Source organism: Xiphophorus maculatus, chromosome 1 (genome assembly GCF_002775205.1).
Source record: "Xiphophorus maculatus strain JP 163 A chromosome 1, X_maculatus-5.0-male, whole genome shotgun sequence".
In the NCBI taxonomy this organism is placed as follows: Eukaryota; Metazoa; Chordata; class Actinopteri; order Cyprinodontiformes; family Poeciliidae; genus Xiphophorus; species Xiphophorus maculatus.
In genome coordinates this window covers 26,146,697-26,160,559 of record NC_036443.1, presented here as the reverse complement: position 1 = coordinate 26,160,559, position 13,863 = coordinate 26,146,697, and the positions used below count along the sequence as shown (strand labels likewise).

General features: G+C 37.8%; 1 protein-coding gene across 1 annotated transcript in view; it reads right to left on the bottom strand.

Annotated features, from left to right (window-relative positions):
• The window catches only part of LOC102222515 (integrin alpha-5), a 48,998-nt gene extending 38,031 nt beyond the window's left edge, over positions 1-10,967 (bottom strand). Inside the window, exon 1 of the mRNA XM_023331342.1 lies at positions 10,569-10,967. Within this exon, the coding sequence (XP_023187110.1) occupies positions 10,569-10,777 (209 nt within the window). The 5' untranslated portion in view covers positions 10,778-10,967. The remainder of the gene's footprint in view (positions 1-10,568) is intronic.
• Between the last annotated feature and the right edge of the window lie 2,896 nt (positions 10,968-13,863).

Below are 13,863 nucleotides of genomic sequence, written 5' to 3'. Positions count from 1 at the left end.
TGGCGCCATATCAGTAAAAACAAGGGAAGTGCAGAGACCTGATCCGGGCCAGGTTCTTGCTCTTGAGTCATCAAGTGGAGAAATGCAGTGAATCGAAATTCCTACTTCTTTCTTTGAGCAGACATCAGTTCTGCAACCAGCAGTTTCTGGCTTATTTTTAGATGCTTATTTTTTTTTACTGTAGATAAAAGACTGATTCTGTTCCACAGGAGAAAGTATTTTCTGTTGTCCTGTTATTTAAAGTTAGTTTTTTCCTTTAATTTTTTAAATAAAGTATTTTGTATCTAATATATCTACAGTACATATTAGATAGTATAATATTCATATGTTCCCAATATACCAATTGTTATACTAGATATAACAATCTATTTTTTTCACTTTTTTTCTAAAAACAAGATGACAAATGACAGAAAATATTGAAAAAGTGGCTTTTATTTCAATCATCTCTTCTGTGAGTTGCATGAAGGAATATTAGAGCAGAAAAACAATGCAATTTTACCAAAAAATTGTGTTTATGTTACAATAAAAAAGTTGCCTTAATGAGAAAAACGTTTAGTTGACAGCGGTTTTGTTTCTTCAAAATAGACACAGCAATTTACACAATTAATAATTTGATGCTGATGTTTGAAAGATTAAATATTTCTATTAAATATTATCTGTAAAATGCAAACCAAAGCAAGATGCTCAAAATTTCTCATTTTAATTTTTCTCATAAAAATGTCAAAATACTAAATTGTATAGTTGACCTAAAATAAAAATCCAAATAAACAGAAGCTGAGAGGCCAATGGAAACCCAAGGAGTGCATAGGTGAAGAAAAAAACCCAGATTAAAAAAATAAACCCAAAATCAAAATAAATTGATCAAACTTTTGGGTTTTTCACAATTTATGAAATATATTAAGAAAAAAATGAGTAATAGGTGGAAGACAACTTGGAGAGTTGGAGGAATGAAAGTCAGCTGTAGAAAGACAGAGTGCATGTCTGAATGAGACAAAGCCAGCTGGAACAGTGTGATGCAGGACTTCAAGTATTTACAGGGTCGACTGTCCAGGAGAACAGGACGGTGTAATGAAGAGGTGAAGAAGAGAGTCCAGACAGGATGGATAAAAGTTTCAGGAGCAATTTGTGATAAAAGATTAGCAGAAAATGTTTAAGGAAAGATGTACAAGACAGTAGTAAGACCAGTTTGTATGGACTGGAGACAGAGGCACTGAAAATAAAGACAGGAGTGTCTGAAGATGCTGAGGTTGGACAGGATTAAAAATGAGGTCAGAACAGGTTGAGCGACGGGGAGACAAAGTTAGAGAGGCCAGACTGAGATGTTCGAGAGGCAGCTGCCAGGAAAAAGACAAAGAATAGATATATGGACACAGCTAGAGAGGACATGGAGGCAGTTGGAAGAAGTAGAAGACAGTCAGCTGGAGGAGGATGACTCTCTGCGGCGACCTCTGAAAAAGGAAACAGCTGAAAGAAAAATAAGCAAACAATTTAACCAATAATAACTCAAAAATCTTTTCCGGTCAGTGAATGTGCCATTCCCATGTGAGTTTGAATCTTATTTAACTTCAAATTCTGCGTATCTGTTCTTAAATTGGATTTATTTTTGAAATATTGGCAACTTTTTGGAATCAGATGGTTACTGCAAAAGGTGTCAGTTAGTCAGGAAATACACATGAAGTCAGCTTTTTGCTGCTGGTGATGTCGACTAAGCTAATCTGAGAAAATAGTGGAGGTTGCTAGGCGGTCACATTCCACAAAGCAGTGGAATATGACTTAAATTTTTAAATGGCTCGTTTTCCAGACACCAAAAGACATTATCTTATTGACAAAAAACTGTTTAGGTGTTTTCTTAATCACTTCAACTGTTTTAGGAACAGTAGAGACACCAGATGGAAGTTTAAAATGTGCAAAATGAGAATTTTGCAAATTTTTTTCCAGTTTTAATCTAATGTTAAAATCAAGTAACATCAGACCAAAGCGTTACAAAAACCTTAGATCACAAATCTATAATCAGCTCATCTACAGTATATCTGCTATTGACTATTTAGAGCATGACTAATTCAGACTGACATCAGCTGAATGACTGACAAAAGAAACACAAGAAGTGCGGGATGACTTATTCTAGACAGCATGGAGCCATATGAGTGGTCCGGTGTCCTCCTCTCAGAGCCAAGGCCAGACAGAAGCCGTGCGAGTCTTTAGTCTGCCATATGGACGGTCATCCCCTCACATACACACACTCCTACGCTAAAGTACAGGAGCACGGAGATGATGAGAGAAGCAGCGTCTGCTGGGATGGCGTGTGCTGACTACAGACCATCTACTGTGCTGAACTGCAGCCACATTTTTTATTCACCGTCACATGGAGCTGGAATTTTGAGCCACAACAGCAACATAAAAGAGATCTGTATGTCTCCTTGAAAGCCTGGGGCAAGATGTGTCCAAAAATGTATAGACCTTCCTATATCCAAGGACGGACTTGGATATAAAGAAGCTGATTCAACGCTGATAAGATAAACAGTCCACTGTGTGGAGGATCTGAACCCAGATCAGAGTAAAAAAGAAATCTAGTTTCCTCAGTATTCTCTGAAGGATAATGCAGTTAAGCAACAGGTGGCCTGGAAATTACTAGCAGTGCTATCTAAGGCATGCACACCCTGCTGTTTATTGTCGCGCAGGAACAATCTGACGACTTCCACACAAAATTTGAAATAACTGTTCAAACTTTCACACAACTCAGCAGGTTGGGGAGTCTCCAATCTGGTAAATGAATTAGCAAGTTTACACCAAAAAGATTTAGCCATCTTTATTTTTTTTCCCACTCAGAATCTTTCATCGAGGAGCAATTAGCTCACTTCCTGCCAAGTCACAGCTGCGAACATATTTCCAAAGTGGCACGTTAGAAATGTACGCCATCTTGTTACTTTTGTAAAACATCAGAATGTCTTATAGTTGTAGGGAAGACAAAGTTTCCAACCCCCCTCAGCAACAATTACCACCCAATCCTCCCCTCCTCGAGGTTCTCCTGCCTGCAGGCGGTTTAACTGCCTGGTGGTTCACACCTCTCCACAATGGCCACATCAGGAGGTCCAATGCTCTCACCTCAGGATAGAGAAGCTGTTGTCTAAAGGGAGAAATGGTGATGAAGGGGGTTGCAGCTGTCTGAGAGCTAATGTCCAACCCAATCCAGAACTTCAGGCCCTTCCCACGCTCACAGCTCCCTGCAGAAGTATTCACACCTCTTGAACTTTTGAGCAATTTGCCACAACATGACTGCAAACTTTGATCCTGATCCATTGCATTAGGATTTTAACATAAAACACAGAGTAGTGACGTAGAAGAAAAATTATATGTAGCTCTGAAAAGAATTACAAATAGAAGTTGGGAAAGTGTTGTATTCAGCACCTTTCTTACTCTGATACCTCTGAAGTAAATGTAGAGAACATGTTTCAAACTCAAGGCCTGGGGGCCAAAACAGGACCACAACCGACTCTACAGAGCTACATAAATAAAACCTTTAGAACGATATTTGTGTGCTTAAATACACAAATATTTTATTGATTTTATCAATAAAATCAAAGCAGTTTTTACATATTACCAAAATGCATCAATATGAGAAGATGTACTCATTGAATGGAGAGGCAGCTATTTATTAATGGGTAGCTTTAAGAGTATGTCCCAAATGCAAACCTACTAAGACATGGTCAACAGCCAAGAGGTCAACGGAGGTAATTCTAAAGCAGCTGAATAGAGTCACATAGTATCAAGTAGAATATGTTGTGCATGGCAAAAACTGCTAAAAACACTACTATAAGTCTTTCTTGAGGTTTTCCATAAGCAATGTGGAAGGTAGCAATGACGAATGGAGTTGAAAGCAGAAATGAGGCTGGACTGAAGGTTCATCTTCCAGCCATGAAAGCAACTAAAAATCAACTGGAAATCAGAAACACTTGAAAATTCCTGTTTTCAGATGGACTCCATATAAACTGACTGAAATTGAGCTAATGAGAAAAAGTTATGACTGAAGCCGCAATTGCTGCAAAAGGCCATTAAATAACCACCATTTTCTCTTACTTCTCACCAGAATTCCTTAAAGTTTGTTGCTCTAAAGAGTCAAAATGTGAAAAGTTCAGTGGGTTTGAACTCTTTTACAAAGCACTGCACAGAGAAACTAAAAACCACATGCCGTTTTTAAAAGCCTTCTTTCTTAACTTTTGCTGACTACACATGCGCTGATGTCATGCACTATACTGGTTGCCATATAAAGGATAGCCCTTCATCAGATTACCAGTGATGTGAGTCATTTGTGTGAGCGCAGGAGGCCGGAGTTAAAACAAACCAGCCCTACAGGCAGACACAGATTTAATCCAGCAAAGCATGAGTCAGGACGACCCCAAACAACGGCAAAATCCATTCCCCAGTAGACATGATGTCCTCTGGGCATTCCCCAAGCAATGCAGCAGAAGGTTCAGATGCCCTTTAAGCACATCATCATCATCATCAACTGAACTGGCATCTTTTTAAGAGGAAAAAAAACCCACATACTGTAATATAGAAACTCTTAAGGCATTATTAAAACGCACAAAATGTTCCCAACCACCAGCCTATTACCAATGGATGCACATAACGTTCAATAAAGAGCATTTCGGCTGCTTATTAGAAGGCTAGTATGTATTAAGAACAAAAAGTCATTGCAAGACCTCCTCCAAAAGAATACAGTAAACAATTTCAGCCATCAGACAAAGGCTCTCTTGTTGTCTACACGCAACAAAGACCTGGATGAAGGAAAGCTTGGCAATCCAAATATACAAGCTGTGCTCCTGCAGCTCAAACATTCACTGGTTTGATTTAGAAAAAGACCCAAAGAAAGAGACACCAGAAAAAGCAATAACAAAGTTGGAGTTGATTTTGCAAAAGGAAAGGCTTTAAAAATGACAAGGAAAAGAAAAATGGCAGCAGATTTAGCAGCCAAGGGAGTCCTTGATCCAAAGTCAATATTAGCTCAATTCTAATCCTATTTGAGAGGGTAACCTCTCGAAGTTCCAAATGTGGTCAGTCAGAGCTCTGTTTACAATAGTCATGGTATCTGCTTCAGTTTCAAATTGCCCCTTGGCTAATTCCTACCATTTAATACCCACACTTTGCCATTTTTCCCTTCCCACTTCCATTTCCATAAATGTAAACAAATGAATTTGTAGCCATGATGTTGTGCAGTAACTCTGTGACCTCTTGTTAGTGGATGTCACACAATGTATTCTTGAAGCCACATTTCCTTACCGTACCAAAAATCTGACAAAAGATTTTTTTTTTAAGTGATCGCTCTACATTTCTCAATGGCAGGTACAAATTTTGCAAACACCCAGTAATAAACCGTTCCATTTTACACTCCAAAAACCTTTGAATAAAATGACCAAAACAAAGAGATTAGCAATAGGAAAAGTACAAAAGGACAAAAAAAAGTCCACGGTAGCTGGTTTTGGTTGTTTGTATCCAACTTTTTAAATCAGAAAATGGATCTGATCTACATCATTTTGCACTGATTATCTATTGTTTCATATTTGTCAACAGGATGTTTCAAACACACTTTAACAAACAATAAATTACTGTAATACTGTAATGTATTTTGCTCAGAGTCATCTGCAAGACCTCATCATGAGTTTGATAGGTGTTCTACGTTGGGATTATATATTCTCATAAGTCATGGTCCAAATAGGTCAGAAAAAAAATCCACAATATCACTAATCTTTTCTGAAAATAATATAGAACTAAATAAATTACAATTAGATATAATAAAAAAACAGACCGATGTTCAGAGGATCAAGAATGTGTACAAAACCAGGTCAGTCACTCACTATCAATTCCTTAATAGCAATTATAGAGAGAATGCTTATGGTAAGACTTTTGGTTTTTCTTAGATAAAAAATGTTTGAAGTCAACAGAAAGTATCTTGCTGCTCTTTACCCCTTTGTGTATTTGACCAGGGCTGTAACACACAGTTCACCGCGGCTATCCTCAGGCGTTCCACCAGGGTGGGCCAACTATCAGTGTCCAAATTCAATTTTATGACTAAGGCTGAAGGGCATGGCAGACCCACATATATAAACTTGTTGTCAAAAATTAGCATCAAAGTTGGAGAAAGCAACCCTTTGTCATTGAGTATTTATGGAGGGAGAAGTGTTTTATTCTTCTTTTCGCATCTACATCTGCTATCCTTCTTGTTTCTTAAACAGATTTTGCTGATTGCAAAGATCTCAGACTGCAGCACAAGTACGATTATTGCTACTTATTGTCTTTGGTATTGTATTTGATTGATAACCAAATAAAGTTGGTTATCAATCCTTTAAAGGTAGATAAAGAATCAATATCAATGTATATTGCAATAGAGACACAATCAATATCAATTCATAATACGTTTGATAGAATATTCAGTGTTCAATATAAAATATCCAATGAACACTGATCTAGAGCTGCACGGCATTCTGGGAGATGTAGGCAGAGGAAAGTCTTTAGCTGCTCAGCCTCTCACAGCCAGCCAAGTAAGGTTTCTGGAATCAACTAACTCACTCATTCTTTGGTTACCTAGCAACTCACTCACTCTTTGGTTACCTAGCAACAACTTGGTGACGCAGCAACAGTTTAAGATTCCGACACTTTGACTCCTAACTGCTTAAAAATAAAACAACGGCGTAGAGTGAAAACTGGATAAAAGAGGAAAGGTATGTCAGATATTTAAAACAAAAACAAAGAATTATCAAAACTCATCTTTTCAACCATATTGTCCAGACTTACAATCCTTCTTAGATAAAATACAAAGTTAATTAACATTAGAAGAGTTGTTTCAAGCACATTAACTGCCGCTTCAATTAGAAATAACTCAAAAGACAGAGTACTCAGAGTTGATTAGCATTTATAGTGGTGGGAGCGGTTATAAAAACTTTGAAAACCACTTTGCTAGACCATCTTGAATTAAAAATGTTTTTAAAAAGGCACAATAATTTCATCAACATAACTGGGTTTATAGAAACCTGCCCTGACACACAATCTTTTTATACGACCCTGAACTGACCACTGTGGCTTCACAGCTACTGCCCCACTACACACTTCTCCAAAGCGTGGGTGTTGATGATGTGTTGGTGAGAGATGAGATAAAAGCAACTCACTTCACGTCTGATACGTTTGATGTGTAAACCTTGGAAAAACTGTGGATGAAAAGTGGCAGATATCTGTGGTTTGCAGATAAAGGAATGAGTCACTGACTTAAATCTGCCTTCTAAGACTTTTTTGTTTGACTTGTGAATACATATCACAGACAGGAAAATTACAGGGCAATGAGCTGTTGGAAATTTCTGTGTTAGAACATTACTCATGTTTTGTTTATACCCGGGGTCTTCAACCTGAGGCTCCGGGGCCACATGTGGCTCTTCAGACAGTAATGGCTCCTAATAACTTTGGCTAAAATGGTAAAGAACCAACTAAAACACTATAATATAGATATTAGGGGCTGTTAAATTCTGATGATAATATGTTTTAGTATTTATTGTAATACCAAAAAAAGTATTTACAACTTCTTTTCAGACTTTTTTAGGCAAGTGCGTGTTTCTGCAGTCAAAGCTCTACATGTAGTCCTCATATTTTCATACTTATTGATGCTCTAAGGTAGTATAAATATTTATACTATTTCCAACAGTAGAGGAAATAGTATAAATAACTCTGACAGTACAGTCCGTTTATAGGGTTTTCGAACATCATCAATTTTAATTTATAGTTGAAATAATAAATCTAAATTCTTTCAAGAAATTTTTCACAATAAATGCTTGTCACTAATAGATATAAAAACAAAAGCTGGTTTTGGCTGTTTTTTTAATCTATTTATAGAATAATTACATTTAATTTACACAACAGAATTACTTTATTTATACTTTTGTCATTTTTCTATTTTGAAAATAGTTTTTATATTGTTTTCCACAAATAACATCTCATTGAAGAAAATGTATCCCTCTTCGTTTTGTAAAAGTTTAGGTAAAATCATGGTTATTTATTACAACAAAATTCTATAATAGACATTTAACTGAAATTATATGGATGATGTGTTTGTATAAACACTATTTGGAAATCTCTCACAATAATGATAGAAAAGACTATTTTCTTGACCAAAAAAAGGATAGTTTTAGAAAGAACATGATGAGCAGATGTGTGGCCGTCTATTGGTAACACAGAAAAAAAACCCTCAGAAATATGGTTGCTGCAAAGATCATAAATACAGGAAATGGGGGTGAATCCCATGAATGTAAACAGGTCAAGAGTACATATTTCTCTTCACCCACAAAATCAATTTTATCATTAGAAACACTGTTTGCTCCAGGATTATGAAACAATTAAAACATTGTAAAGGAACAACAAAAAATGAGGCAAGAACAGTTCAGGTCACTGAAGTGACTGCAAGTGTTGTTTGTGAGCATAAAGTTTAGAAAATGATTTCTTTTGAAGCAGTTTTTATGTGTAGCCTGCCAGGACCCAACATCACACAACAGCATTAGAATAAATAAGTTACTTTTTCCTAAATAAAATTTTCCATGTGAAGCTATGACAATTAGCTTCAATTAAGACTTTTTTGTTTGTGTCTAGACCAAATGAAGTTCTAATGTTTTTCCCAACCTTTGGCTTGAAGTAATTGTTTTTGAGCCAAGATAGATTGACATAATTTGAGTAGAATAACAGACAGTGTCCTTGCAATAACATTTAGAGTGTAAAATGGTAGAAAATTAACTTAATTTCCCTTTGGAATCCAAAAAGTATTTTGGAATTGAATTGAATTATGGAGAAAGGTCAGACAAGAGCATCCACTGCAATATAAAGTTGGTTTATTCTGTTGAAATGTTTGGAGGAACCTGCTGATGCACGTCAGTAACCATTTCGATCAGAACTGAACCAGACCAAACAAGAATTTTTATTCTTTGAATTGTAATTTTGTCATCAGCATTTACAGGCAGACAGGGACTTTTAAATGCTTGCCAGGTCGCCAGTTTGCCACGTCTTCAAAATACCGCTCTCCGACATTTCTCTTGATTTTCTCCTTTTTGTTGAAGAAATAGCCAATAAAATATTTTCTTCATGAACTCAAAAACTGGAGACTTTCTTCACTTCTTTTAGTAAAGAAAATTAGTGAACGTCATCCCTCTGTTCTACTTTCAGCTGCATTCTCTGAACGTAGCACTGGAAACGAATAAAACTACTGCGAGCTATAGGCCTAAACACCCGCTGACATGCAAAAAGTTGTAAAAGCAATGATACATTCCATTTAACCGTGATGATTCAACTGCAAGAAAGTTAAGATTAAGTCATCGGTAAAAGGATGTCTGGTGCATCTGGGGTTGGAAGTGATGAGGAGAGGGCCTAGACAGTGGGGGGATGTCTGGGCGATGGATGAATTAAAAAGCCCTGCAGAATGACATCAGCATAAGAGGGAGTAAGGAGTGGAATGAGGGAGAGGGGAAAGCTTTATGCAAACAACCGTCACCTCTTAAATCATACCGTCCTCCTAAAGCCCTTGTTTCCCAGGAAGAAAAATTAGCACCAATAGGAAGAGGATTTTAAAGAGATAAGTAGGGGAGATGCGGAGGTGGAGTCTCCCCACATGTCTGAGGGTCTACCGTCCTGAGAATTGGGGAGGAGAAACAGAGAAACCGAAGCTGATGCTGGCGGCAGACACGCCACAAAGTCCTTTCTCCAATCCCAGCATGCCGGCTGGTTAAGCAGCACTCAGCAAGTCTGCATGTCTGAGTGAAACTTTTGTTAATAATAACTCAAAACAACATTCAAGGTTTCTCTATATAAGATAGTGATTCAAATGCATAGACACCCACTGAAATTACAATTTGTCCCCCCAAACCCATCCATTTTATGCTATCCACAGACCACTGGGGTATTAGATATGACCACAGGCATTTATGCAAGAGTTGAAATTCCAAAAATTACTGATGCCAAAACCCTTTCGGGAAGAATGCTGAGACAGTCACTGCATGCCGAGTGCCACAGGGATCACATCTCCTCTGAGGCAAGAAGCATCACAGAGAACCGGATTACTGAATGTAATTAAGATTAAAAGGTCAAAAACTAATTTCACTCTGTTGGATAATAAGATTATAGTCTCTGACAGACTTTAAGATAAATTGTTCCTCATCCAGGTTCGTATCTTTTTTCTCATGACCTCTCCTCTCCTTACTGTAATTATTTTAGTTTTATTCCCAGAGTCATTCAATCAGGGCACCAGTCTGCTTCTCGGGAGATATTAAATTACAGTCAGTTGTATTCACTGCGAGGGTGTGGGTACGCGCAGGACATGTGCCCATATGCGCGCAGTTGTAAACTTGGAGCCTAAACTAAATCTGAATTATGTTTCATAAACCTGGCTGTGCTACTTTGACAGGAAATTAGAGGCAAAGGCTTCAACAGAGCTGAATGGAAAGTTTTGTCACTGACTGTGCGCAACACAGAGTTCAGTTGAAGAAAAAACTCTATATTTTAACTTTATTGCACATGTTTATTATTATTATTTGTAAGAAACTCACCTGGCAGATTCAGACAAATAAAAGTCAACGGCATATCCGAAGTAGCTCCCGTCAGGTCCGCTATAAACAGCCGGGTTCTCCACGTCCAGGTTGAACGCCTCGCACGCAGGCCGAGAGAAAGTGGCCAAAAGCCCGATGATACAGAGGGACGAGCGGACGACAAAGGCTGCGGTCCCCGGCGTCTTTACGCGTGATCTCTTCGAGCCCATTGTTACCACAGCAATAATCCACTAAAGTTTGGTTGCAACACAGTCCAAGCTTTCGGTTTAACTAATCCGAAGATGAATCCCGAACAACTGTAACTTAAAATCGCATCCCTTTGACGCTGATCGGGCAGGATCTCATTAATGCTCCGTCAGCTCCTCCGCTGCGTCCTCTCGCCTTCACCCACTCCGATTCTCTCCAGACGCACGCCCACTCTGCTCACCTAATCACCACGACACGCAGGGAGTTCCCACAGCAAAGTTTGGAGAAGGAGGAGTTTGTGATTCCCTAGAAAGAAAGGAGAAAGAAAGAACTCCTGATCCACTAACCCAACTACTTTACGAGGGTGGTCAAAGTGTCGCCGGGGAGATTATTACCCGACTGAACAATGGATCCCCAATCTTTGCTATTGATTTTATCTTTCACTTATCCTGAGCTTCTTAGATCAAAGCTGTTTAGAAAGGTCAATGAAACTTCTCATCCAACCTGGTCAGACATGTGACATCTCACTGTCACATGTCTGACCAGGCGCCCCTTAAATGCTGTTAAAGGGCGGCAAACAGGTGACAGTGTTGACACAACAAAACCAAAATACAAGGCAAAGTTACTTGGGTTTTTATTTATATTGTAGGTAAATCCATTTACTGCCACTTTGTAGGGAAATCACATGGCAGCAACTCAGTTGGGCATAAAGAAGACTTGCTAAAGTTGAAACTGAGTATTTGAATGAGGAAGAAAGTAGAAACAGTGAATATGGGATTTTATCCATCGTTTTATAGATAATCTCAGGCTAATCCTTCTCCAACTGGTTTCTTCCCAAAAACTTCACTTCAGTTATTGGTGTTTAGTGCTATGGTCCATTTGTCAGTACCAAGGTGAATTGCTCAAAATATCCTGATGTTGATTTTATATCATATTGCCCAGCCCTAAACTGACATATCTAAAGCAGATGTCTATTCTAAGATGAATAAACATCTCAGTGAATTAGGGCTATTGGAGCTAGAAAAAAAGGAGTACATTTTCTTTTTTTAAAAAAGCATAGAAAATTTCAAGAAAATATCAAGGAAATTTCTGAGTTTGGAAAGTCAAAAAATTGCTAGAAAACTCTAAAACTTTTTAAGATTGATCTAATGAAATTTCAAGAAAAAATCATGGAAATTTCCAGGTTTCCAAAGTCAAAAAATTGCTAGAAAAATGTGGCAAACTTTAAGATAAATCTCAGAAAATTTAAAGAAAAAAACATGGACATTTCTGAGTTTGAAATATTGCTTGAAAGATCTCATAAATTTTCAGAAGTAATAAAATATCAACTTTTGAAACTCAGAAATTGTAATGCTTTTTCTAGAAGAATCCTGACAATCTAAAGATTTCCTTGTTTTTTCTAGCAAATTTTAAAATTTTTAAACTCAGAAACTTTATTGTTTCTTCTAGAAAATTTCTGAGATTGATTTCCTCTCTTTTTTTTTACATCTAACGGTCCTAATAGGCCATCGTAGACATCTCATCAAACATGTCTACTGTCGTCAAAATGTTCCTGGAAGTTTAATAGAATGGCTTAATCAAGCCTGACATTCAACATATGCATTTAATCAACATTTTGACAAGATCTATGGGTCAAAGCAGTAACATTTTCAACTCATTTTCATGAGCTAAATAAAACTTAACAAGCCACTCAGAGATGTTCATGGAGATCCGGAGTTTGGGAGGAAAACATTTACTTAAAAAAATTTCCAAAACCAAAAGTGAACCAACTACTACTTCACTTCCAAAATTAAAGCAATGACTTATATCTGTACAACTCCATACTAATTAGTCTTTTATCAGCCAGCGTGTGAGCCATATGTATTTCTGTGTAATTACAGTGTGGATGTGACTGGGGCTTGAATGTGTCCGAGTAACATGGGAGGGGGTGTGGGAAGATTTCTAACTCCTGCTTCTGAGTCACACCAGACGGAGGAAAGTGGTTAGACTGCAGAAAACAAGTGCTCCCTCCAACGAGACCTTTAATAAACCAATCCAGGTCTGCTGGAATTAGTGACTGTTGGTTTAGCTGATTCATATGAAGCGTCGGCGATTCAACGCTGCAAGGGCCAAATTTGGCTGCTCCTGTGGCAAAAAAGGAGCAGCAGCAACATGAACTCTCCGTCGAGCTTTGCTCGTATTTATAACCCGACCAAGTGGCTGGACGCGCAAAGAAAATCACGACTGGAGAAATCCGGGGCGTCTGGAGGGGCCGGTCCACAGCTGTCGGGGGCACTTGATGGTTCAAAGCCCTAATCCAAGAGGGGGGTCTCGTTCACTTACTCTGTTTTTAGGTTCTCAAGATGCAGACTGTAGATGAATCGCGGAAGAGTTCAAGCTGTGGTTGACTGAAAGATCCATCATGTTTAGCCATTAAGCTGATTTGTGGTGGAAAGTTTCCATCCAGTGTCACGGCTTGATATTTTTTAGAAGTCCTACGCCCTGCAAACCCTGAAAAAAAAGAACATGATGTTACATCAGCCACATGAGGATGGTTTTTATTTACTGTGCCTAGCAAAAGTATTCACACTATGGGAACTTTTCCAGATTTAGTCACTTTATAAGGCCAATTTCACATTAATTTTAGGGTGATTGGAAAGTGGAAAAAGAGGGATACAGTGTATTTATGAATTAGGCCTCTTTTACTCCTCACAAAATTAGTTAATACCGTACGCATTTGGACCACTAATCTCAATATAAATGCAACTTTCAAAAAGTCTTAGGCTTTGCGGTGTCCAAAGTGCGGCTCAGGGTCCATTTGTGACTGAATTTTTGTGGTCCCCCAATTCCAACGTCAAGAAAGCAGTAATCTTTTTATTTTCAATCAGCATAAAATTATTATTGATGTGTTTTTCTTCCAATGGAAAATGTTAAGTACAACATAAAAAACATGAATCTTTTTCCAACCAAACTTTTATAATAAGTAGAACCACATTTATCCAGTTTTACTGAAAAAAACTACTTTTCTGCACCCAAATCAGCTTTTCTGTAATTTTTTAAAACTTGGCTATTACAGCAAGCATTTTGAAAGAAAGTGACCCAAGTTCTGTTCTTACACCTGAGAATAAGA